Raw genomic sequence first — 27,628 nt, 5'->3', positions numbered from 1 at the left:
GTTAATCTTTCATTCATTATCTGGCTCGGCTTGGTGTTCATCTTCAGCTCTCTCTTTACAGCAGTTCAGTCAGTGTACTGTTTGAGTAAATGAATTACTCAGGGATATTGGTTTATTTTAACTCAGAGGGAGTGTCAGCCACGTTAAAAAAGTTAACAGCTTAAGTCATTTGTGGATTAATGATTATTGGAGACACGAACAGTTTCAAACGGTTGAGTTCGATTTGGTGAACTGTTTCAAGAATATCTGATTACATTGAATGATTAGTTCGTGAACTGGATATCACAAACTACAGTGTTTTGAAATCTCACAACAGACACGGAAGAGAAGACAATGCTGAATAAAGTCATAGTTTTTGCTATTTTTAGACCAAAATGTATTTATGAAATACACATAATCTTTCTGGACATGGACAGTATACCGTACACACAGTTTCAATGGAGGGACTGATAGCTCTCGGACTAAATCTAAAATATCTTAAACTGTGTTCCGAAGATAAATGGAGGTCTTACGGGTTAGGAACAACATGAGGGTGAGTTATTAATGACATGATTTAGATTTTTGGGTGAACTAACCCTTCTACATCCCTACTCCTACCCAATACCCTAACTTAAAAACTACCTCACTATTGAAAAGCAGCAAATTAGGAGTTTGTTGAGGCAAAAATCATAGTAAAAAGTCATAGATAAATTGTGACCAAGAGTCATTGCGTATTGTATGTTATATAACCTCATCTTGAGTTACATTTCTTTGGCACTGTGAACACATGTATCTCTTTCTTACTTTTATATTTCTGCTTTTCTCACTCTTGGAAGCCTGCCATGTTGACTCATGTTGTGACAAAGCACACTGTTTGTATTTCTGCCTATTTACTATTTAACTTTGTGTAACTGCTTATCAGAGTGTGTTCCAGCAACGACCCATGCAACTTGTGAGGACAGTTCGAGATATTCTAAGGAAAGAAAGACACTTATTAGCGCAGGCGGTAAGTACAAAACCCTTTATTCGGCAATATTTTACATTTGTTGGGAAAATGCAACAGTAATCTTAATTTATGAGTAAAGTTATGCATAATGTTAATGTTCAATATGTCATTGTTCTTGGTGTTTTTGTGCTTGTCTGTAGAGTATGCATCCTAACTTCCCACCCTTCCAGCAAATTCCTCAGGGTCCTCCAGCTATCAATGGCACCCCCCAACCTGCAAGGGAGGATGGGAAGACTGATGTGGAAAATCTGGTGGTCCAAGTTCTGGAAATTCAGAACCTCCGTCAAACACTCCATCAGCTTCAGGAGGATTTGAACTGGGAAAAGCAGGAACTGGAGTCGATTCAAGGTAAGAGATCGAAATCATTTTTTTATCAGAGTAGTGTTTCACGTTTGACTGAATGAACTTCTGTCCATTATGAAGATGAAAATAGTCTAAAACATTAGGAAATAATCCATTGGGAGTTCCACTAGGTCAAATTTACCTTGTTCAAAGCACAAAGGGGGTGAAATACTTTTTCAAACCCACATCTTTTAAAAAGCATTTCTTTAAATGAAAACAGAGGAGGAAGTGCAGCTCGCCAGTCATTAATTCCATATGTAGAAAAATCTTTTCAGTTTTTAACATGTTTTCCTCTTTTCATTGGTTCCTTCTCCCAAAGCACATTCAATTATTATGATCAAGATATTTGTGAACTACTAATCATCATACTTTTGTTGTATTCATATGTAGTTTTTTTTTTTACAATACATATTATTCCAAAGCACCTTTAAAAGAAAAGCAACGTAATGCTTTCACTTTTCGCAAGTTTTGTATTGATAACACCAGAAAAGGTTTATGGGGGAGAATGTAAACTGTGCCAAATCTAGAGGGCAGAATGCAAACTATGTGTAAAGTTTTCAACTAAAGTTTGTTTTCTCTGACAGCTTTTAGGAAGCAGTAACTATACAGACCTAAACACCCCTACACATGCATGTGCATGTCTTCATATAGGTCCGACATGGGGGGTGCTGTGTTCGTCAACTTTTGGAATTTCTTCCTTGTTTTGAATTTTTTCTTTTAAATTTTTCCTCATGAGTTATGGTTACAAAACTGGTTATGCACTTGTGACGCCTTCTTTTTTGTGATTAGATCGAGCGAGCACACAGTTGTCTTTATTTATCATAGAAATGATATGTTAAAAAATCTGAAGTATTTCAGGCCATGCATTAGGCACTTTATAGTTGCACACTTGGCACAGTCCATGCAATGGTTCTGTCTACATAGCTGCTTTGATACGGTTAACACATAGCTATGCAGCAAGAAATACAATAAGACAAGCCCTAGAGCAGCAGATGTGTAAATAGTAGTTTCCGTCATAAGGGCTCCAACAAGTCTAGCCTTGATTTGAATTTTTTGATGAGTATTGGCACAGCACAGTAATGCAAAATACATAAAGCATAGGCTCAAAAGTTAGAGTTAATTTATATGAATGATCAATTTAACTTTTTTGTCTTTGCTTAGTAGTCTTTGAATGAAATGCACTGAAAACAGATTAAATGTGCATATATGTGAAAGTCACTGTACTGGAAAAACTGCAATTTCAGTTGTTTGGAATTGGAAGTCTGTATAGCCATCAGTATTTGAAATATATGCAATCCATTATGCAGATCTTGCAACTCTTAAAATTTCATAATTTGGTACTCTTGAAAAAATTAGATTAACATGATTTATTATCTTACATTTAATTAAATAATTTGTTTAAAATGTATTCATAATTAGGGCTGTCAATATGAATGCGTTAATAACTAGGGTTAGAAACCGAGTTACTGTTTTTTAAAAAGAACCGGAACCGTGAGCAACCGTGCAACCGAGCAAGTTATGGTTCTGTTGCAACACTGTGAGCAGCCTTTCACCGGTGTTCTGATGATTCGGCGTTCCCCATAAGGGATGTCACAAACCAAATAACAGAAACGCCTGCCTCTTTAATTACTGAGCACATTGTTTCCAATGACTCGCACTCCACAGACTCGCTGTGCGGGCGTAATACAATATGTATATTGTATTGACTTCAGCTTGGACCACTAAATAAATACACTGCTATTGTTATGCAAGTATGAGGGTTAAAGTACTTGGTGTACAGGTCATTTCAAGAGTGATAAAAAAATATATTTATTTTCATGTATTTTAAATGTTTAAAAATGTGAAAACCACTCATTGGATCACACCATCTCCTGACTGCATTATTATTTGTAAAATAAGGGCTTTATGAAGTGTGTATACATGGTTATATGCATGTAAAAATAAAACAAAAACAAAATAATAGTTCATTTAAATGGGACCGGAATCGGAACCTCAGAAAATTTGAGTACTGTAATATATGTTGAATTTTCACATTGCCAACCTTTAAATTAAGCTGGCAATAGGTAATATACAGTGTTGAGCATTGAGTAGTTGAGTATTTTCCCTTACCACAATTTTTTCAATAGTTGTTTAATGATTTTAATGGAACCAGAATGATTCCTAACCCTATTAATAACGCAATAACGCAAATTAATTAAAACTTCACTAATTTTGTTTAACGCTCTATTAATGTAGTGCGCTGTAATAATAAAATCTCCATATTCATCCGGAAGAAGGAGGTGGGAACCGGCGGACAATCAAATAACATTTTAATAATTCAAAATAAACACAAAACAGCGCACCAGCCCCTCACGGACGACTGGTGCGCTCAAATAAAAACATATACTACAAAACATAAAATAAGGCCCAGGCCTGGTCCTCTCTCGTCCTTCACTATTGTCGCTCCAGTTTTATATCCTTCCATGTCCTACGTGGGACTTGAGACCGGCGGTGGGGCGCAGGTGTCGCTGATTTCCCAATCATTCCGCCGGCCTCACTCCTTGTTCCCACGTCCCTCGGCCCCGCCCCACTCGCCACACGCGCATTGTCTGTTTAATTATTGATTGACTTCACGAGCCTCCACTGACTGTGCACGCACCTTCCCAAATGAATGAGACTTTTGCCAACTCTTGCACGCTTCCAGGCTCTGTTTCATGCTCTCACTCTGCCTATGTAAATCTCATGCCAAAGTGTCAACCCAGTTTGCGATATGAAATAAAGTCTCAGATTACACATTTTACAAATTTTAATACTAAATTCTAACAATAAATAGTTTTAGCACACTTAATATGATGTAAATCATAAAATGTAGCGCTTCAGTTAAAGCCAAAGCACTGAAAAAAACAGTTGCGACAAGTTTTGATTTCGCCAATGTGCCGTGTGGTCACATGATCCATAGCGCTCTCCAAACAAACCAGTGTTGACAATACAGATGCATCTCAATAAATAAGAATGTTATGGAAAAGTTCATTTAAGTAATTCAACTCAAATTGTGAAACTTGTGTATTAAATCAATTCAGTGCAGACATACTCAAGTAGTTTAAGTCTTTGGTTATTTTAATTGTGATGATTTTGGCACACATTTAACAAAAACCCACCAATTATAATATCTCAACAAATTAAAAATATGGTGACATGCCAATTAGCTAATCGACTCAAAACACCTGCAAAGGTTTCCTGAGCCTTCAAAATGGTCTTTCAGTTTGGTTCAGTAGGCTATACAATCATGTGTAAGACTGATCTGACCAGAAATTCAATTCCAAAGAAGCTGGCTGTTCACAGAGTGCTGTATCCAAGCATGTTAACAGAAAGTTGAGTGGAAAGAAAAAGTTTGGAAGAAAAAGATGCACAACCAACTGAGAGAACTGCAGCCTTATGATAATTGTCAAGCAAAATCGATTCAACAATGTGAGTGAACTTCACAAGGCATGGACTGAGGCTGGGGTCAAGGCATCAAGAGCCACCACACACAGACGTCTGAAGGAATTTGGTTACAGTTGTCGTATTCCTTTTGTTAAGCCTCTGTTATACCACAGGCAACATCAGAGGCATCTTACCTGGGCTAAGGAGAAGAAGAACTGGACTGTTGCCCAGTGGTCCAAAGTCCACTGGGAAACAGTCCAGAGTCTGGAGGAAGGGTGGAGAAACTCATAGCCCAAGTTGCTTAAAGTCAAGTGTTAAGTTTCCACAGTCTGTGATGATTTGGGGTGCAATGTAATGTAATGGTAACTAGGATATACACAAGCTCCAGTCTGGATCCAGAACACCTCAGAAGAGATGATGCCAACCCCTCGGAGGACCTCAGATAATGCTAACCCTGAATCAACAAACAGAACTAACAAATATTGCTACAAGTGTGATTGCATCATATAATAATTGCTGTTAATAATGTTCATCGTTTGTCTGACTACGTCTTGTATTAATTTTTCTGAAAAATCCTGTCATATGCACACAAACTGACAGTCACCGCTTATAAGCTAATACAAAATATTGTAGAAACGTAATTTTCTGTAAAATTGCTTTGTAATGAATTGTATCGTAAAAAGCGCTATACAAATAAACTTGAATTGAATCAATGTCATCTGCTGGTGTTGGTCTATAGTGTTTTTTGAAATCCAAAGTCACTGCACCCGTTTACCAAAAAATTTTGGAGCACTTCATGCTTCCTTCTGCTGACCAGCTTTTTGAAGATGCTGATTTCATTTTCCAACAGGATTTGGCACCTGCCCACACTGCCAAAAGCACCAAAAGTTGGTTAAATGGCCATGGTGTTGGTGTGCTTGACTGGCCAGCAAACTTACCAGACCTGAACCCCAAAGATAATCCATGTGGTACTGTCAAGAGGAAAATGAGAAACAAGAGACCAAAAAAAGTCAGATTAAATCAGGAGGAGGCAGTAATTAAATCAAAAGGAGCCCCTACCAAGTATTGAGTACATGTACAGTAAATGAACATACTTTACAGAAGGCCAACAATTCACTAAAACATTATTTTTTACTGGTCTTACTGTATGAAGTATTCTAATTTGTTGAGATAATGAATTGGTGGGTTTTTGTTAAATGTGAGCCAAAATCATCAAAATTAAAAGAACCTTAAGAAGTTAAGACTTAAAATACTTCAGTCTGTGTGCATTGAATTTATTTAATACACAAGTTTCACAGTTTGAGTTAATTTACTGAAATAAATGAACTTTTCCATGACATTCTAATTTATTAAGATACACCTGTACATTTGAATGGGTTTAAGTAGGATAGACGACAGGTTCATTATACAGGTATTATTTGCAGCAATTTTTGGTAAACATTACAGCATATTATGCATTGATTATTACAACGATCGCATTTACAGTATCATTTTATTCTGGAGAGTGATGAAGAGGCAACATTAATATGGTTATCTTAACCCTCAGGTATTGCTTACTTATGTGACCATACAGCTATTTAATTTTTTTTTTCATTTAAATAAGTGTTGTATATTTTAGTTCAATAATATTTATTTAATATTTATTAATTAATATAATTCATAATATTTTAATATTTTGAAGAGATATTTTGGTACTAAATACTATTTGTGCAATTATTATGATTTTCTTATATGTATATTACAATTAGTGTAGTATTTATGGTTAAAATAGGAAGGTTTTAAATTCCAATGCAAATTAGAGTCATTTTGTGGTCAGGAAAAACAAATAATTTTAATTTGTAATGCCGTGATTTATATATATATATATATATATATATATATATATATATATATATATATATATATATATATATATAAATAATAGACTTATTTGGGGTAGGCATAAATTAAACGCAATATGCGATGATGTCAAAGTCGTGTTGCATTGTGGTCTATGGTGCGACCTGAAGTGTGCATATGAAGCAGACTCGCTCCCTCTGTCAAAATCGAGGGGTCGAGGGTCTGTTCATATAAACTTCCCTCGTCCACTTTGTAGTGGAACACACTTGAAAATGGCAGCAGGGATTCCCCCAGGGTCAAGTGGTTAGTGAAACACAGCCAAAGTCGTACAAAAACAGATATAGTAAGCAAACAGCATTTTAAACTGTACTCTGTAGTAGGTGAGAACCAGAGATTATTCATTTACATAAATTTGTGAACATAAAATGATCATTTAGAGCCGCAACACAAATGAGCATAACATAACAATAACATTCACATAACGATTTAATAGATATGCACACAGGCAAACATGCATATCAGTATATCTAATAAATTTTTCCTTGTCTGCCTACAGGTCAAAATGAACTGGATCCACAGCATTCAGATCAAGTAGCTAGACAGACTCGCATACAACAGCTTGAATACAACTATTCAGTCTGTGCAAAGGTAAATACTCAAATGCATCATAAAGAGGGAATGAGATGGAAGAAAGGTGAAGAAAAAGCAGTAGCAATGGACCTGTTTTTTTTATATACATTTTTCCTTTTATTTTGCTATTATTATTTTTCTTTTGTTTTTATATTGTGTTTTCTCTGTACAGCACTTTGGTTCCAGTCTAGGTGTTGAAAGTGCTTTATAAATAAAGATTGAGTTGTGTTCAGTTGAGCTGTTCTTCATAGTTTGTATGTGTCTGTTTGTGTATACAGAAGCGCGTTCAGCTCCTTCACGCGGCCTTGTGTGCTCTGGAGCAGTGCCAGTCCTGTCTTATTCTCAGAATTAAGTCCTGGAGATGGGAACAGCATCGAGCAACCATTGGCATGCACTTCGATGACAACCTTGGCCCTCTTCAGACATGGTGACATTTTTGTTTCATTTGTGTTAATGTTATCAGCTAAATCTTTCCCCTGAACAAACATTGTAATCTTAGTGAACAGTTTTGAAGAACTTTATGTTTCCCCATTCAGAGAGATAGGAGTTGCACTCACATTTCACTGCTGTTTATATATTCTCTATATAATCGTGTATGTGACAATCAAAATATGAATCTTAATATGATTTCTATCACTGCTTTTTTTGTCTCTTCTTGAATGTTATCTACCTATTGACCCGCTTTCCACTTATTTTATGTATTATTAAACAGTGTTTGAATAATTCAGTCAACCCTTTTTGAAATGTGGAGCATGAAGAGAACTGTGTCTAATAGAAAGCCTAGAGATCAGTGTTTCTAAACTAGTTTTGGATTCAGATTGGATAGTGGTGAACTCAATTTTCTCAAACTCTTAAAATATAAAATACAGGAGACCTTAAAAAGCATATAAAGTTTACTTGTAATTGAAACTTGTCTTCTAAAATTCTTCATCTATTTGAGTTTAACAGTCAAAAAGGTTTTGTAATTTGTTTTGAATCTCAATTACTAGACTATTAGACAAGGATTTGAGAAAAGGCAGAGGAAGTACAACTTATGTTAGATTATATAAATAGGTATATATTAGAGGTTAAATAGACTGGTCGTCCGTGCATCTCTCAGAAAGCAGAGCTTGGCAAGAGTAATATCACCCATAATAATACATCATACACAGTCTATTATTTGTATATATTTAAAAGGCTATGATTTAAACCTTAGGCTACGAAATGATACATGAATGAATGGAATAAACACAGTGCGCTCACCAATCAAACAGCCGTGTTGCCCCTCTCAGTCTCTCAAAAATGAAACCAGCTCTCTCTCTTAAGAGAAAAGTAGGTTTAGACCGTTAACGTTTGTTATTTAATTGTTGAATTAGGCTATTAATTAATTAATAAATAAACATTTATTGATAAAAACTAGGCTATGTCTATTTATTTACAGTAACATGCACCACTAGTATTCGAGTAACTAGTGTTTTTTTTTATATAAGAAATCGACTAGCAGAAATATATATATATATATATATATATATATATATATATATATATATATATACATACAGTACAGACCAAAAGTTTGGACACACCTTCTCATTCAAAGAGTTTTCTTTATTTTAATGACTGAAAATTGTAGAGTCACACTGAAGGCATCAAAACTATGAATTAACACATGTGGAATTATTTACATAACAAAAAAGTGTGAAACAACTGAAAATGTCATATTGTAGGTTCTTCAAAGTAGCCACCTTTTGCTTTGATTACTGCTTTGCACACTCTTGGCATTCTCTTGATGAGCTTCAAGAGGTAGTCACCTGAAATGGTCTTCCAACAGTCTTGAAGGAGTTCCCCGAGAGATGCTTAGCACTTGTTGGCCCTTTTGCCTTCTGTCTGCGGTCCAGCTCACCCCTAAACCATCTCGATTGGGTTCAGGTCCGGTGACTGTGGAGGCCAGGTCATCTGGCGCAGCGCCCCATCACTCTCCTTCTTGGTCAAATAGCCCTTGATGACTTCAGACTCTACAATTTTCATAGTCATGAAAATAAAGAAAACTCTTTGAATGAGAAGATGTGTCCAAACTTTTGATCTGTACTGTATATATAAGGGATGTAATAGTACACAGAAATCACGGATCGGTACGTACCTTGGTTTTGGAGTCACAGTTCGATATGAATTCGGTATAACAGGAAATTATTATTATAATTTTTTTTTTTTTAAAGACACGCATACTGTAGCATGAACAGTTGTTTTTGATTTGAATTAGATTTTATATTATGGCAGTAAGAGGAAAAGAAAATGCTACTGAAGTATTTCTGAAAATGGTCAGTTCCACCAAGACTATAGAATACCCAAGACATGTACCATATAGAAACAGTCAGCATTTCGAGATGTGTGCTTGAGGACTGCGCATGCGCACTGGCTGACCTTAACCATAAAAATAAGCTTTTTATAACGCTATTTGTGGAAAATAAACAACATTTATGACAGTTGTTGTCAGATTTCTTTTGTTGATTTCAGATATGAAATTTAATTGTAAGCTTGGTGAAAAGTTTTGGAGAACTTGATGTTTCCTCTTTCAAAGAGATAAGAGTTGCACTTGCATGCCCGAGGGGCATTTCAAAGATGGCCGCCAAGTGACATGACTTGTCTTAAAGGGACTTTAGTTCCTCTCAGAGATACATTCATATAAACCCCCACATATTTGTCTTCCTAAATTTTGAGCATCGTGAACAGTGAGCCGGATATAGTATTTTCTCCTCTTTACAGACCTCATAAAAATTACACACAGATTACATTTTGGGAAAAGATTGCAATGCAGTTTGTGTGCAATTATGGAATAGAGATCAGCCAAAATAAAACTAAAATCTGATTTATAGTCAGCATGCTATCTGAACTCACTGTTCTAGTTTTGGGCTGGTGCGTAGATCGTCTCTTCTTCTGCTCTTTCCTGTTTTGACGGTTAGTGTTTCATTGAATTTGGATTTGGATTGATCACCTGTGACTGACTGTATTCGTCGTCCAACTTCATGAATCAAACCGTGACGTCCATACCGTGACAGTTCGGGACGAATACTTTTACTGTTACATCCCTTATATATATATATGAAGAGTTTATTTGCAAAAACAGATAACTTTTTATTATATACTGTATTTATATAATAGAATAGAAATAACACAATAAAAATAGATAGGAATTATTACATTTCTTACAAATGTTATATTTGAAAGTCTCTGACGAACTACAATAGATATGGGGATTTTGAACCCATTCACAAAAGTTGTTTTTGAGCACAAGAGGAGGGTTAAAACATGTTTCTTTTAAAAACTCAACAGGCTTATCTTCATTGTTTGACAGTTAGGTTTGTGGCTCTTGAATTTCAGCAGACTGACAAACAATAATTAAACTAATTGCGGCACTACCTTTGTTGATCCTTTCTGCAACTGCAATCATATTTAATGTACTGTGGAGCATATTTTGTACTGCTTTGACTGATTTAATTCACACTTTTGATGTCATGCATGTCATGCAACCTTTTTGGCTAAATGTCTTCCACATTCTCTTTTTTTCATTTTTTCGTTGGCAGGTGTGAGCAGTTGCTTATAGTGAATGGTAACCTGAGGCAGGAGCTCATGTTGGTGAACCGAGACCACGGAGGGGCTGAGTTTCACAAATTGCAGGAAAGCCTGGCACATCTGCTCCAGACTCTCATACAGAGGTATGCAGGCCTATTTCAGATCTGAGAAAGATAATATTGCAACATACTTAGACATCATGCAATCACAACAGATGATTATGCAATCATTTGAAAAATGTCAGTGCTTTTTCTTCTGGCTTTCTGATAATGTACTTTTTTGTCTTGGCAACTCAGTTCATTGGTAGTAGATAAGCAGCCTCCCCAGGTCATCAAAACCCAATCCAAGTTTTCCACCACTGTACGGTATCTGCTCGGAGAGAAGATGGCCCCCGGCAAACCTGTCCTGTTGAAGGCTCAGATTATTACTGAGGCTCAAGCGAGAAACCTGGGTCAACAAGGTGTTGTACACAAGTAAGCATGCTGTTGTTGTTTTTTAATATGCATATACAAGTCTCTATTAAGTAGCATATTTTCAGGAAAAAAAAAAACATTTATTTTATATTGTCAAAACAATAAATTATATATAAAAAAATTATTTAATATTTTTTGTAATAATGGTTTGATTAAAATCACTTTGCAATAAAGTTAAAAAAGGTGTTTTGCAAAAATGCATTAGGTATCTTGAATCAATACTCTTACAGATTTTTATTAATACAAATAAATTATAATAAATGTTCATTTTTACACACACTACCGCATTCAGCAAAGATGAATTACATTGATCAAAAGTAAATTCATTTATAATGTTACAAAAAGTCTATTTCAAATTAATGCTGTTCTTTATATTCATATAATAAGCCTAACTAAATCTCAGTTTCCACTAAAATATTTAGCAGCATGATGTTTTCAACTTTGATCAAATCAGCATATTAAAAAGATTTCTAAAGGAAAAAAATCCAGCTTTGCCATCACAGATAAATAAATCACATTTAAAAAAGAGTATTACTATAATATTTCACAATATTTCTTACATTTTAATCAAACTATTGAAAGGTAGTGTATACTTACAGATTTTAAATTAAAATTTTTAAACATTTCAAGATAAATATAAATTAATTTATTAACTTATGAACAAACATATTAACAGTGAACAATAGTGTTTTTGTAAATTAATATTGATTTATTGATGATTAACATTTGTTAACAATTAACAAATGCTGTATTGTGCATTGTTAGTTCATAGACTGTTTTATAGACTGTATATCATAAACAAACAATTGCAAAGTGTTTTTCACTTATGCACTTTTGATGGTGATGAAATATTGAATTGATTATCTTTTAACTCAGATTAAAAGTCATTTTACAATTACATGCCAAAGAAACCAAAGTTGAACATGAAATATGATGCTGAAGAATGCTGCATGTGTGCAATATCATCTTTGATCTACAACTTAAGTGTCGTTATGTTGTAATTCCACTTATGCGCCTCGTGTTGAAATCTGCCTGTACAAGCTTTTATACATGTCATACATTTGACAACCTTTGTTGCTGTTCTCAGACATAAAGAGGAAGTGGAGGCACAACAAGATAAGCAAACAGAATCAGGGTTTCAGTTGAGCTGTTAACCATACAGTGGCGATGCAACATTTTAGAGGTCTCACATGCACTTATAAAATATGCAAATGTTTCATAATCGTTCTCTCTATTTTTCTCCACTTAGTGAAAATGTAGGAGAACTTATCAACAGCACAGCCATATTAGAGCACAACACTTCAAGCAAGAGCACATGTGCTACCTTTAGAAACATGGTGGGTCTTGCCACAAACAGCTCTTTGAGAATGTTGATTTTTGATACATCCCAATATTGTCATGTTACCTTAATGGTTTCAAGAATGCTATCGCTTTAATAAAATGTGTTTCTTCCTCTTTAGTCCATAAGAAGGATCAAACGAGCTGACAGGAAGGGCTCTGAGTCAGTGACGGAGGAAAAGTTTGCTTTGTTGTTTACCACAGAAATAACCATCACGGGCTGTGAGAGCCCTTATAGCATTCAGGTGCCTGCTTTACTCATTTGTTTTAATCCAGTGGATTGGTTCAGTTGATTATTTAGTCATCAGGACATGCAGTTTAATTAGATGTCATTATATTGAAAATATTAAATTCATTTACAGAACTTTTTTAAATGATTTTTTTGTCACCCAAAGTGACTGAATTTGACAAAATTATGTACACAATTCGTTTTGCAGTGATATATGTAACATTACCCTCTCCGTTGCACATTTTGTAACTTTTATTTCCTGTTAAACTTTTGTATAGAAACCTGATGATGCCACTATGATAAAAAAACACTTGAAAATATGAAATATTTAAACTTTTATTTCCTTTTAAACACTCGTGTACAAACCTGACTATGATTAAGTCTCAGTGTTCCATATGGTCATTCCATCCCTGCTCACTTTATGAAGGCATTTACTGCAGCACAGCAACAAGACAGTTGAGCATGTATTGATTTATTTGTTTTGATTCTGAATTATGGATTATAATGAGTTGACATCCCCCTAAGGTAACTTTTATTTACCAGAAAATTGCCATAAATAATGCAGAGTTTGCACTGAATTCAGCAACTGCAAAATCCTGGAGGGACTATCGCATAGAAATTGTGAATGTTGGTGTGTAGTAATTTTTACAACTGTAACTCATTGGCTTCTTCATCCTACAGGCAATCTCTCTTCCTGTGGTTGTAATTGTACATGGTAGTCAGGAAATCAATGCTATGGCAACCATCATATGGGACTGTGCCTTTTCTGAACCTGTGAGTAACGTGGAAAGACCCCATCACACCTCTTTTTCCTGTTGACGACCATTTTCAGTGTTTTGTAAACAAGTCGGCGATGTGTGCTCTCTGCTGTGATGATTTCAGAACAGGATACCTTTCGTCGTTCCGGATCGTGTGCCCTGGAAGCAGATGTGTGAAGCTCTTAGCAGTAAGTTCATGTCTGAAGTGCAGACGCACCGGTGCTTGGACAGATACAATCTTCACTTTCTCGCCCAGAAGATCTTTGACCAACCAGACATCTCTGAAGATTTAAGCAATATGCCAGTGTCCTGGGCTCAGTTCAACAAGGTACCACTAACATGCATTTGTTGTGCATTAATATACAATATTATGAGCATGTGTTGTGTAACAGCTGACTAGTAGCATAACATTTACATACTGTTGTGTCTTTAAATTCATTGCAATTTATAAAAAATGTCCATGTCTCAAGACCTGTAAAAATATGTTTATAGAGACCCTAGCGCAATTAACGTAACATTCACTAAGGGTTTGACTTGCAAAATAGTGTGAATGATTATTTCTGTGTCTGTTTTAACACAGGAAGTTCTGCCTGGTCGAAACTTCACCTTCTGGCAGTGGTTTGAAGGGGTGATGGATCTTACAAAGAAATGTCTGAGAGACTATTGGACTGATGGGTACAGTTCCAGTTCCGCAGTTTGTTATTCACTTTATAGAGAACTTCAAAAGACTTGAGCAGTAAAGAAATGATGAGAACTAGATATTTGTCTCTGATTCCCCCTCTAGACTCATCTTTGGCTTCATTGGAAAACAGCATCTCCATGTCATCCTGCAAAACAAACCCAGTGGCACCTTTCTTTTGCGCTTTAGTGACTCAGAGATTGGTGGCATCACCATCGCTTATGTGGGTCCCGCTGAAAGTAAGTATCAAATATTTATACTACTGTGCATGATGCACTATTGTTCACAAGTTTGGAATTGGGAAATTATAAGTTTATTTTTCTTACCAAGACTGCATTTATTGGTAGTAATAGTGAGAAATATTATGACTAATTAAAGTTGGCATGAAATGTAAATGTCTTGTAAATGTCTGGTGACGTATAAAGGATCATTTTGGGTTTATCTTCATCCATTTTTCAATGCAATACCAATGTCTCAAAATCCAATCGATATTCGATGCATAGACCATAGTCCCTGCCCTACATTTTTTATTTTTCAATAGACTGTTACACTTGGACCATTTGCTACTTCTTTCATTGCAACTTTAAAATAACTGTTTCTATTTTAATATATTTTTTCAAATATAATGTATTCCTGTGATGACAAAGCTGAATTTTCAGCAGCCATTACTCCAGTATTCAGTGTCCCATAATCCTTCAGAAATCATTCTAAGTTGATTTGCTGCTCAAGAAACATTTCTGAAAATAGCTGTGCTGCTTAATATTTTTGTGGAAACCGTGATATATATTTCAGGATTCTTTGATGAATAGAAAGTTCTAAATAAAAAAGTCATTTATTTTAAATGAAGTTCTTTAACAATGTAAAAACATTGTCACCTTTGATGAATTTAAATTTCCTTGCTAAATAAAATAATTAATTAAATAAAAAAATCTTACTGACTCCCAAAATTTTGAATGATGATATATACAGTTTGTCTGTATGTATCTTAAACAGTTATGGAACAAAGAAAGTTAATTTTAATGGGTTCATGACATAGATTTTTAGTTTTAATGTTTCTTAAAGGGGGGGTGAAATGCTCGTTTTCACTCAATATCCTGTTAATCTTGAGTACCTATAGAGTAGTACTGCATCCTTCATAACTCCAAAAAGTCTTTATTTTTATTATATTTATAAGAGAAAGATAGTCTGTACCGATTTTTCCCGGAAAAACACGAGCGCCTAGAGGCGTGACTTGTGGGCGGAGCTAAAGAATCGCTAGCGCCAGTAGGCTTTTGAGTTGAGAGCATGTGGAAGCTGTGACACAGATCCAGAGGCTGAAATTTAACAAGAGCAGCATCAGCGAAGGCGGTGTGCTATGTGGTATGTACTGAAACTGTATATATTTGCTTAGCGGTTTTGGAAAATGACTAAGTTCCACTTTATGTCGTCTTTTTTTTTTTTTAAGCTGTACATATGGAAAGTGCAGTTTGATGACAACATCGCATGTTGTTTACTTGATGTGCTTACGCGCTGATAGCTAAGTTAACAACACAGAGATATTTGAAGCAGTTTTACTCACCGCATGTGGTTCCAACACACAATCGTGACCCTTTTCCGTTGGGACTGCATTATCCTTAAGAAATAAACGATGTGCAATCCGAAATGCAGGGAACAAACAAAAACACTTGCACAACTCCGTTGATGCTCTGTAAAAATAAACTCCATCCACTGGTCCCTTAATGCTATTTCTCTTTTGGTAATCTGTGCAGGCTTGTCTTGCCCTGGCAACCAAAAACACACTCCTTTTGTGACTTTTCGCGACGCTCTCGCTCTGATCAGGCTGTGCTCAGCCTCTCTCTGCTCTGCTATACGGGAGCGCGTGCTCTTCCGGCAGAAGAGCGTGCACTTAGGACCCATGTAAGGAAATTCCGCTCCATCTAACGTCACACAGAGCCATACTCGAAAAAAACTTTTCGAAACTTGTGACAAACCGGAAGAGGTTTTTTTGGAACAAAAATACTCCTTCAAACGTACAACTTAATTTTTGAAACTTTGTCCATGTTTAGCATGGGAATCTAACTCTTTAACAGTGTAAAAAACTCAGTATGCATGAAATAGCATTTCAACCCCCCTTTAAGGTTTATCTTTAATGTTAATAAAGTTTACTTAATTCCTTTCACACCGAAGTATGGTCGAGAGTACGACACTAGGCGTCGCTCTTGGGAGGTCCAACACCTCTGACATCTTTGTGAAAAGGCCAGTGAAATTGGGTTTGCCGAATTTGCATAGGTGGCCACGCCCCGGACATCCAGGTGTAAATAGGCCAGCATGGTATCTGCTCACTCTTTCTCTTTTTTTGGCACCGAATACATCGTTTCTTGTGTGTTTCTGTTTGCATGTGGCACGTTTCGTAAGGCGACTGGCAGGAGCGTTGTATTCAGCATTTAGGCCGTACTCTCGCTAAGGCAGCACTGGTGGATGGATCTTGCCCCACTTATGAGGCACTTCTCATTGGCATGTTGCGATGTGCATTCTGAGCTTCCATTCAGAATGTTAATGCTCAAGCACTTGGTTTATGGCAACAGACCTGAAGGATGTGTGCTTTCATGTTTCAATCCTACCAAGGCACAGGCCATTTCCTCGGTTTGCCTTTGAAGGATGGGCATATCAGTACAAAGTTCTTCCCCTTCGGGCTGTCCCTGTCTCCTCGCATCTTTACAAAGATTGTGGAGGCTGCCCTTGCCCATCTTCGGGAAGTGGGCATTCGCCTTCTCAATTAACTCGACAACTGGCTGATCCTAGCTCACTCACAAAAATTGGTTTGCGCACACAGGGACATGGTCCTTGACCACCTAGCCTGAATGGGGCTTCGAGTCAACTGGGAAAAGAGCAATCTCTCCCCTGTGCAGATTATTTTTTTTCTGTGCAGAATTGGACTCTGTTACAATGACTGTACACCTCTCTCAGGATCATGCTCAGTTGGTGTTGAAATGCTTGATGGCCCTCTCAAAAACTTTCAGAGGCTCCTGGGGCATATGGTGTCCTCAGTCATGGACACACCACTGGGACTGATGCATATGAGACTGCTTCAGCAATGGCTTCATACCCGAGACTAAAGATGCCGTCATGGCTCACACTGTGTGAACATCACACCATTGTATCACTGTACCTTTGGTCCTTGGGAGGATATGTCTTTTCTATGGGCAGGAGTGCCCCTAGAACAGGTGTCCAGACACATTGTTGTTACAACAGAAGCTTCCAGTACAGGCTGGGGTGCCATGTGCAACGGACATTCAGCATCAGGGGTCTGGACAGGCCCTCGGCTGCATTGGGCATATCAGTTGTCTGGAGTTGTTGACAGTGTTTTCGGCCTTGTAGAGGTTATGACCTTTAATCTAAGGCAAGCATGTGTTGGTCTGGACAGAAAGCACATCAACGGTTGCATACATCAACCACCAGAATGGTGTTCGCTCCCATTGCATGTCACAACTCGCCCACCATCTCTTACTTTGGAGCAAGCACAGACTCAGGTCTCTGCATGCCACTCATATCCCGGGCAAGCTCAATAGTGTAGCGGATCTCCTCTTGCGACAGGTCTCACTCAGGGGCGAGTGGATGCTTCACCCCCAAACTGTTCAGCTGATTTGGAGTTGGTTTGGCACAGGTGGACCTCTTTGCTTAGTCAGAGTTGATCCATTTCTGGTTGTGGTACTCCCTGATCGAGGCACCCCTTGGCAAAGATGCAAAACAAAATGCTCTGACATGATCCGGGTTGTCATTAAAGATAAACTACCCACTTGTTCCTAATGCTTGGATTATTCTGATATCTGTTAAAAGAATGAAATTCTTTCACTCCATTTGTCCTATTGATGACAGACTTAACTGTGTGGACTGTGTCAGAAAGCGAAAGCACATCTGTATACTATATCCAGTTTAGACAATATAGCAGCAGTGATTGTAATTTCAATTTGCTTTTGATGCAACACATCACTCCTATTTAATGTAATCATGTGTCAGCTGTTAAGCGACTGAACTCTGTTGGCGGGGCCTGAGAAGATGACTGTTCGTCAAAGTCTTGCTCTGGAGACAGTGTTTAGACAATGTCATCTGACAACTCCGATCAAAACGAGTCATTTTTGTAGCTCGATTAAATAAATGCTTTGTTTATAATGACGAGGACATTTTAAGCTATGAAACTTGCAGGATGTTTTAATGGTATAAAGATCTCTTAAATGCCAAAAGATAAAAGCAAATTAGATTTCTTGTGTCCTGACACCTTTAAAGAGCTTTTGGAGTAAGGAAAAGGTTTCTCTTACCTTAAGTTTATTTATTATTTTTTATTATAGTCAGATTTATATATGTCCATGTAATATAGGTCAGTAAGATTAATTCAAATGTATTGATCCACTGAGGATTTGCAGTAAAATGTTTGTTCTGTGTCACTCTTTTCTTCTCAGATGGAGGCAGAAAAATCCAGAATATCCAACCCTTCACCAAGAAGGATCTGGACTCAGCTGGCCTTGGCGACCGCATACGGGACATTATCTGCATCACTCACGTGTATCCAGACTTACCAAAGGATGAAGTATTTAAGAAATTCTTTACAGGTATGTAACCAGATCTTTAAAAGACGGTGGCTGTATACTGAGGTTTCACTAAGGGTTTAATCTGTAATTTGATGTAATATTAAAAAATAAGATGTATTTTGTGCTAAATATAAGAAAAACATAAAAAAAATGATGCATATGTTTTCTTGTGTCCTGAAACAGTACCTTCTCCCCCTAATCCTGATGGATACCTGCCATTCAAACTAACAACAGTAGTCAATCCGTAAGTGCAATTATTTTGCTGTAAATTGATATCACTTTTCAAGATGTCATTAAATTTACCCTGAGGTATTAATTAAGAAACCTTGAAGATATTATATACTAAAGCATAATTTTATTAACACACAGAGCAGTTATGTTAAAATAACTCGGGGTATATAAAAATAATTGTTTCTACATTGAGTATGACAGGAAAATGTATTCTAGTCATTGACAATGTCTGTAACATAATTGTATTTTATCTTTTGATGTTCAGAGGAGACCAGGGTTCCTCCACCGCCAGCATACCACCTGACACTCCTATGGATATATTTGGGCAACCTATGAGTGTCTATGGGTAAACATATTAATCATTATTTAAGTCACACTGTCACAGTATTTTACAAGTCTTTATTATGTGTTATATAAAAAACGTCTTTTCCCTCCACAGAAGACAGGAAATGTTCTCCCCGTAAGTACAATTATAATTTATATATGGTAAATATGCTCATATGGAAAAAGTAGGACAGGAGATGCACTATGCACTACTTGAGGCAACATCCTAACCAACATAGTTTCTTGAAACATTGATAAATGGCACATTAAGTACACGAGACAATGTTCTACAAGTTGACACTAGTTGCTGATTCCAGTAAAGTCAGACATTAGCACATGTCGCTAAGCTAAGATTCCAATATTCCAAGCCTCAAGTATGTTTTCCATCCTGGAAGTGGCTTAACCACTGGGGCCACATGTGCTAGCATAGTTTGAGTTGGCTCTCTATAGTAGGAAGGCAGTTCACTAGAATTCAGTACAGAGCAATTGCACCCGGATAAATGACTGTTTAACCACTGACTATTGTGATTCTGTTGCCCTTTCCCAGACTTCCTCAATCTACACCCCCATATATGCCAGAGCAAATACCTGTTCAAGGACCACTCTTCCAATCACCCATGTGAGTCACAGCCACAGTAAGGTTTCCTGTAAATTAGGGTATATTTGATGTATCAGCTTCACTTTCTGTCCATCAACTTTGTTTATCTTTTAACAGGCCACAAGCTCCCTCAAGTGAAGAAATAGACATGGAAGCACTGGAGGGAATTTTGTCATCAATTTGTCAAAAAGACTAACAAAGATCTTCATTAGAGGTACAGGCCCACAGTTCTTCTTGGACAAAGGCTTTTGGATGGCTTGGTGCTCTAAGGACATCCAGCACAACTCGCACATCCCAAGGGACACATTACCCATTTTTCCCATAACAAGTGTATAAGTAGTAATGCACTTTTCTTAAATTAATTTCCATGAATCATTGGGTGGTGGGTGTTTTTATCACATGGATTGTTTTCATCTTGACGTCACATTCGCTTTCTCTTGCATAAACACACTAAACATGCAGTTTAAAGAAACAGTGTGTTTCACTCAATCACAGTGAATGCTTGCTAGCAAGATTTGAATGAAATTTCTATGAGAAGGTGAACCTCTGGCTTAAGAGTCTTATTAGAATGCAGCACATAAACACACAAGTGGTTCCCTGTTTCGGTCTTATGACTGCTCTTGAAAGTAGCATTATAACTGACAAGTGGAACAGGAAATTATTTGCTATCAGGTGGTTTTATCAAGAGAGACCAAATAGATTGAACATAATACACATTTTTGTCTGCCAGAAGATTTTTTCCCTTTAAATCTGATGCAGAAAAACATATCCAGGGACCAGAGTAGATTAGTGACATTTTACTCTCAATGTCCTTAATGCAATGTATTGTGTGCACAGACAGACAATGATACTTTTAGACCTTTTAGAAATAATATGTTTTGTGCCATATTCGGTTGTGGGATTTGCATGACTTGTGTGTGATTGCATATTCAATATTCAGTATTCATCTACACTCTACAGTCAGGTTTGGCCATTAATGCTAAAATTAAAGTTTTTAAAATTACATCACTAGTGAGTTTTGCTTTACTCTGTCATTTATCATTTGTTCCTTCAGCTGCAGGCCTGCAAACCTCTCTTTACATCATTGATGAGTATAAATCATGTAAAATACATATCATGTGCACAAAATAACAGTAATGTTTTATGTCAGATGTAGACAATACTGTTCCTGTTTACTCTACAGTGTTCTGTGTGCACCTTTTCTGTGCTTAATCTTTAGTGCTACAAGTCGTCAACGCTCTTGAAATGGAAATGTAATATACAGTTTCTATTCTGTAAACTGTGATTTTTGCCGTCCAACAAATACTGTTCTATATCTTGTAAAATATAAAGCTTTCATCTAAGTGCTTAGAATATGAAAGTATATCGAATGGGATATTATTCAAAGGTGTAATGAGTAACTGTCTGTATGTATTTAGTCTAGAAGGGAAGTTCCACAGAGTTGTGTTTCTGTTGTCTATTCAGATGTTCTTTCTGTAGCACTAACTGATGAATGAGCTAGATATGCACCTGCCTGATCGATAACCGGAAATCTCGTCATATTTCTGTTTCCAGCCACAGAGAAGTGTAAAGCACTTATGCATTTGTCAATGAAAAATGTAAAAGTTGCCATTTTTCTTTTTTTAATACATGTGACCAAATATGTAAAGCAGGTATGAGATCTGAGATTGAGAAGCAGAAAAGAAAAGAGAGAAATGTTCATATTTCAAAGTTTTAAATCTGATTAATAAAGTCAAAATCCATTTATGACAGATTCCCTTGCCTGCGTATTAAATAGTTAAGGATTTGTCCAGAATATATGATTCTCACACATTTCAATAGATTAAAAAAAGGTTATATGGCAATTAACAAATGTAAGTGTTAATTTAGAGATGATAAAAAATGACTATTGTTGATGATATTTAAGCAATGTGGCATTATTTCACACTCCATAGTCCTCATCGAAATAAAAAACTACCAAATAAAAGACATTCACTAACTTAAAATGATTATACTCGACCAGCTTTAACATTTGAAATTAAAAAAGCTAATCTTTACAATTTACACAAGACTTTGAGAACACTATGATGTCTGATTTTCACGTAAACCCTGATGTTCATATGTAGAGAGTCCATTTAATTAAATGGTTTAAATAAAAGTTTGCTTACAGAGCAAAATGGTGAGGTTTGAAGACCTTTCATGTGACTCTGGTCTCCCTTCAGATAAGAGGACACTAGTGGAAAGAGTGCAGAAAGGGACAGGGTGGATGTTTTCATTCCATCAGATCCAAATGCTACAAGAACATCCCAGTCGCTCAGCAATCATCTAATCCAACAAAAAGAGTTGACTGAATTACCTTCGCAAAGCCCTCTTCAACTGTGTAAAACAGGAATAGCCATTGTATCATAATATGTCTATGATGTTTGGAACCAGGTCTGCTCACATTAGTGGCTTAATTTATTTTACAATGAATTACACATACTGTATATTCTCTTGATTGAGACAAATTATTGCTTTTCTCTAGGTTAGCTATTTACACAAAAATAATGTCAAAGCCCCTAATCTAAACAAGACATCTATGCATGCATTTATGGCAGAAAAAGTTCAATGAAAATGCCTGAAACTGTATGAATCAGATAAAAAGTACTCCATAATACTTTTGGAAGTATAGACTCTAGAAGTTTTGTAAATCACACAATGGGAAGAAAATTAAGTGCTTTTATCAGGTAAAAGCTAAAAGTTAGGATATCACAATAGTTGCATTTTGCGTGTTTATTATTTTATATGAATGATGGTGTGACTGTGCTTCTTTTAAAGAAACACATGCTGGGCCATTAGGCACGGTTAAACAATACAACAGTTGAAAGCAGACTCAAAGAGGGATCCAAAATCCCAAAGGATTTATAAAGGTTTTAGTCGTGAATTAACATCCACCTAAACCAAGGTTCAATTTTTGGAGATAGAAAAAATAACATTGCATGAATACAAACACATGGCGAATGGTGGAAATGAAAGAGCCAAACTGAAAACTCTCGGAAAACACACACACACACACACACCACGCACAACTGAATAATGTTGACTGTAAATAGAATGTAAAGAAATCGGTTGCATAATGCAAATAATATAGTACATGTGTCACATCTCTGAAATATCAAAGAAAAAATGAACTGAAATGAAAGAGATTTAAACCCTGTGAAACTGGAAAGCATGCAGAAGTCCACTTCTAGTGTATTTCACTCTTAGTAGACTAGAAACGACAGAGGTGCCCCTGAGCGGCGTTAGCCACCTGATCTAGCTCCCTATACCTGGCGGTACAGAGCGCAATCCTCAACAGGAAGTCCTCTTCTTACCCTCATTCATAGTCCTCGGGCAGAGGTTATAGTGTCTCGATTGCCTTTGGAATTGTGTGTGATTCTCCCTACAGAAAACTCTGTTGGTATGTAAGAGGTGTGTGAGGATGAGGTGTGAGAAATGATAGTACGTATGTATGTGACGCATCAGGGATCCAAAGTTTCCTGGCAGTGTTTATAAGGCTTGTGTTTTGATCTCAATCGACTCTCCTCGGGTCTCCTGCTGGGCTTCAGCCTCGGGAGGTCGGTTGCCCTTGAGGACAGCGAGTCTCTCAGACAGGCCGCGCATCCGGGGAAAGAGCAAGAAGTCGTAGAGCAGAGCACCCATAGCGCTGCCGATCATAGGGCCCACCCAGTACACCTATCGGAAAGTGAGAGAGAACAGATAGAAAATAGTTGCATCTATGAATTAGTTAGCAAAATGTGCCTTCATCTAAATACAGTGGAAATTTGCCTCACCCAGTGGTTAATAAAGTTCCTGAAAAGCACAGCAGGGGCAAAAGACCTGGCAGGGTTCATTCCAGCTCCAGTGTAATACATCTGCAGAGATTAATGTCAAGTCAAATTTATTTGTATAGCACTTTTCACAATACACATTGTTTCCAAGCAGTTTAGCAGATTAGAACTGGTCGATAATGTAGTTTCTTTTTTATAATGATATAAGCAATGAAGCAGTAGAGATGTGCTATTTAATATATATATATATATATATATATATATATATATATATATATATACATATACACCAAACTTGGTCATGTTTATATATGCAGATTTATAGATGTTCTAATTTATAAGGAGCCAGGCAATAATATAGTTACATTTTGCCATAAATAAAAAATTATCAAGAAAAAATCTTTTTAAAATAGCATTACATAACTAATAGTGTCAGTACTCTTTAACTGGTGGGTCTATATGGGTTTATATAAATAAAAAATTGAAATAGGCTTATTAACTTTGAAAAGGGAGAAAATGTTCAAAGATTTCATTACACAAACTCTATTTATCTAGTATTTATCTGTTACTTGAAGAGAAAAATGTTATGGTCATAATTTATTCACCAACATGTCATTTCGAACCTGGACGACTTCTGCAGAACACGTAAGGAGATATTTTGAAGGATTTCTGCTATTTTTTGTCCATACAATAGAAGTAACAAAACAACCCTGGACCCCAATGACACTGACAGAATAAAGTCATGATGGTGAATAAATGATGAAATTTCCACTTTTAGGTGAACTATTTATTTAAAACAGCTAATTACTTGATGTCTCTACTGTTTCTGTTCCACATGTTAGGCAAGTACGTTTTTCTACGTAGTCTATTTCATATGAAGAACTTCTGCAGCAGAGTTTTTGTTGGCATTTTAGCGCTGTTTTGCTTAGTAAAATCAGGGCCAATAGAAAACCACTGATTTTAAGCCTTTTGAATGGGATCTTACCCCCAGCAGGTGGCCCACAAGCACTGAGAAGCCAATGGACAGGGCAGCAGACCCAAGTCGACCATTTCGCCTCTCATCCATCACAGCGAAGACCACAACCACGAGTTGCAGAGTCAGGAATATCTCTATAGTGGTGGCCATTCCCACACTGATGCCTGGCTGAAGCTGAAAGCATATATAAACACACACTTTACAAATGACAGTAAAAATAGTTATCCAAATACATTTACTGTCCACTTTTTTATTTATGTGAAGTAGGCTTCCTTTAGCGGGTCCCCTGATGGTTTCAAGCATTGCTCAATCATTTTGCATCACTAGTTAACGATCCATTATTTCATCTAACGAGCTCACTAAAACAAATACACTCTCTTACTGTGTTCAGGCCAAGATTGCCCCTCATATTGCTTGGCGTGACCCCATACAGCACAGCGGCTCCAGCTAGAGCTCCCAAGCACTGAGCACAGATGTAGAAGAATGCACGAAACAGGGACATCTGAGAGCCAATCAGGTAGGCAAACGTGACAGCCGGGTTGATGTGGCCGCCGCTGATGTGACCGATAGACTGGATGAGTGTGGCAGCAGCCAGACCGAAGCAGAAAGCAACTTGGAGCACGTTGTGTGGTCCGGTGGTCCAACGCAGAGCTGATCCCAGCCCGAAAAACACAAAGAACATGGTGCCATAGAACTCGGCAAACACAGCCCGCCAAAAAGACATGGACCGGAACTCCCACATGGCTGCGATAACTCAGAGGCGATGCCAAGAAATGGAGGGATGTGAGTGTGAGAGGGAGAAGAACCTCCAAAAGAACCAAAAAAAGAGCTTCTTGGATGTGATCCCTTTGACTTTTTTGTGGATGGACACAAAAAACAAAATGAGTAGAAGCTATGAAAAACCAAGCATAAATGCTTCTATAAACCTAGAAAGTTTGCGCCAAAAGCAGCCCTTGTTCACAAGTCTGAAATCATCTGTCCCATTGATTTCTAACCTGTGGTTTTAGTCATAAAACCTTCAGTGTGATTCTGGCAGGTGATGTCTGCATCTATGTAAAAGTTCTAGATGATGTTGAATAGAAGAACACGGATAGACAAATGATGAGCATGTCCAGCAGACATTCAACCTCTCTGATGGGAAAGCGAGAGGCCAGAGGGGTATTTATAACGACTGTGACCCTCAGTGACACTATAATCCTTTGGCAGAATTGTGGGAGGGGGCTGCAGACAATACAACAAATCAAATTAAAAAAAAATCTTTACCCATTACTCTCCCGCTTTTAGCTTATGGTTGTCAAACTAAAGCTTAAAATACTGCCTGCAAATTTGCAATTGAGTGGTGTTAAAATGTTAAACACCAACTTGGTGGGAAATTTTTCTAATCATAAAACTTTTGTTTTGCTAAAAAAATAACAAATGAATCCTGTCTCAAACTTTAGGAGAAAGGTCATAAAAGAAGCAAAAGGGGAACTAGCATGTTAATCAGATGTGGGAATATGATGACATTTCAAAGTACAGCCCCAGAGGACAACTTTCCCACTCCAGCTCACGATAGGAAACAGTGTTTAGGAACTGTCTCTTCTCTAGCCCCGGCTACAACACCAGGGCCCCTTCACAGTGTGGATTAAGTGCTGACACAAAGAAACAATACCTCTCGTACAACAGAAGGAGGCCTCACACGGATGTAATGAATCATAACTGACACCCCACATGCACAGGACAGAAAATATATAGGGGTCAATATCACCACAGAGTGCCTTTCAACGCTCAATACTCAAAACACTGGTTTTAATTTCCCATTCGCTTTATGTTATATCATAAATAGAGGACACTCAAGTGCTATAGAAATATTAGCTGATCTCCCACACATTTTTGATAATGACTTTTTCAGATAATTAAGGGCCATTATTCGAAGCATAAACTATATGATATGTCCACCTTGTCATGGACATATATTACTCTTAAATATGTTTTCATTGCAATAATAAGATGCAAATTATACTTTCTGAAAGGTATGATGTCCCTTTAATAAATGGTTATTAAACAAATTATATAATAACATTAAATAATATATTAATTACATCCTCAATCACATTAACAAATACCCCCCCCCCCCCACACACCATATCATTTTATTTTTTAGCAATATTAACAACAAATGAATTTTTTAACAACGATAGGGTGGAAATTTTGAGCTTCAATTAGCATATTAGCTGACCAAACTGTTTAGTCTGGTTGTTCAGGAGAATTTGGTATATTTCAACTTACATATTTTGAATATATTATATTCGAATCACTTCTGGCATATTTTGTGCCGACAGGGTGGACATGTTTAGCTTTGGCAAGTTAGCAAACTCACACGAAGAAAATTTGTAACTTATTCACCTCAGCCACTGAAGAGACAAAAAACAAATCTGTAGTCTTGATGTCACTGAAGGGGATGGCCTTTACTTAAAGGAGCGGATTCCCCAATACAACAGGGGGGACAACCATTCAAGGGACATGGACAAACTCTTATTTTTTATTAAATAAAAAATAGTTTATAGTTTCAATACACTCAAATTGAGTAATCTCTTATTTAATAAAATATGAATAGGATATTTTTTTTTTATTTTATGATTTGACAATATTCAACTATCATTCAAATTGAATGAGCAGTGCATGGGACATAGCAAAATAACACAGATCCTTTTACACAAAACTAAAAATGTATCTAAAGAGCCAGGTGCCAATGCTTTTGTTATGTATATAAAAATTTAGCCTAATATAACACACCCTTTCATAGTCATTTTTAAAGGTGTCATGGCACAAGTTATTTATGTACAGGACACCCAAAGTCACTCTACAGTGATACTGACCCATAGGTCTTTTAGTAAAACATTAAGAAAAATCTATAATAAATGAATGAAATGAAATATTAGA

General features: G+C 36.7%; 2 protein-coding genes across 4 annotated transcripts in view; one reads left to right on the top strand and one right to left on the bottom strand.

Annotated features, from left to right (window-relative positions):
- Nucleotides 1–21,695, top strand: part of stat6 (signal transducer and activator of transcription 6, interleukin-4 induced) — a 36,485-nt gene extending 14,790 nt beyond the window's left edge. The window contains exons 4-21 of one of the 3 annotated variants that reach the window (XM_026243896.1): nt 902–985; nt 1,156–1,333; nt 7,125–7,216; nt 7,477–7,625; nt 10,759–10,890; nt 11,044–11,220; nt 12,470–12,557; nt 12,681–12,803; nt 13,469–13,561; nt 13,670–13,873; nt 14,126–14,220; nt 14,330–14,463; nt 18,661–18,810; nt 18,973–19,033; nt 19,286–19,366; nt 19,460–19,480; nt 19,892–19,963; nt 20,060–21,695. In XM_026243896.1, coding sequence (XP_026099681.1) covers nt 902–985; nt 1,156–1,333; nt 7,125–7,216; nt 7,477–7,625; nt 10,759–10,890; nt 11,044–11,220; nt 12,470–12,557; nt 12,681–12,803; nt 13,469–13,561; nt 13,670–13,873; nt 14,126–14,220; nt 14,330–14,463; nt 18,661–18,810; nt 18,973–19,033; nt 19,286–19,366; nt 19,460–19,480; nt 19,892–19,963; nt 20,060–20,138 — 2,013 coding nt within the window. In that variant the 3' untranslated portion in view covers nt 20,139–21,695. Of the gene's footprint in view, nt 1–901; nt 986–1,125; nt 1,334–7,124; nt 7,217–7,476; nt 7,626–10,758; nt 10,891–11,043; nt 11,221–12,469; nt 12,558–12,680; nt 12,804–13,468; nt 13,562–13,669; nt 13,874–14,125; nt 14,221–14,329; nt 14,464–18,660; nt 18,811–18,972; nt 19,034–19,285; nt 19,367–19,459; nt 19,481–19,891; nt 19,964–20,059 lie in introns of all 3 variants that reach the window. The other 2 variants (XM_026243895.1, XM_026243894.1) reach the window with 2 other exon arrangements.
- Nucleotides 21,696–22,355: 660 nt separating this feature from the next.
- mipa (major intrinsic protein of lens fiber a) lies at nt 22,356–25,852 on the bottom strand. Its single transcript, XM_026243900.1, has 4 exons — nt 25,089–25,852; nt 24,716–24,880; nt 23,734–23,814; nt 22,356–23,635 (listed from the first exon to the last, which is right to left on the bottom strand). Exons 1-4 carry the CDS (start codon nt 25,446–25,448, stop codon nt 23,450–23,452), a joined length of 792 nt encoding a protein of 263 aa, XP_026099685.1. The 5' UTR covers nt 25,449–25,852; the 3' UTR covers nt 22,356–23,449.
- Between the last annotated feature and the right edge of the window lie 1,776 nt (nt 25,853–27,628).

This window comes from Carassius auratus, unplaced genomic scaffold (assembly GCF_003368295.1).
Source record: "Carassius auratus strain Wakin unplaced genomic scaffold, ASM336829v1 scaf_tig00004557, whole genome shotgun sequence".
NCBI lineage: Eukaryota > Metazoa > Chordata > Actinopteri > Cypriniformes > Cyprinidae > Carassius > Carassius auratus.
Note: the sequence above shows the minus strand (reverse complement) of the source record. Positions and strands in the feature narration are given on the sequence as shown.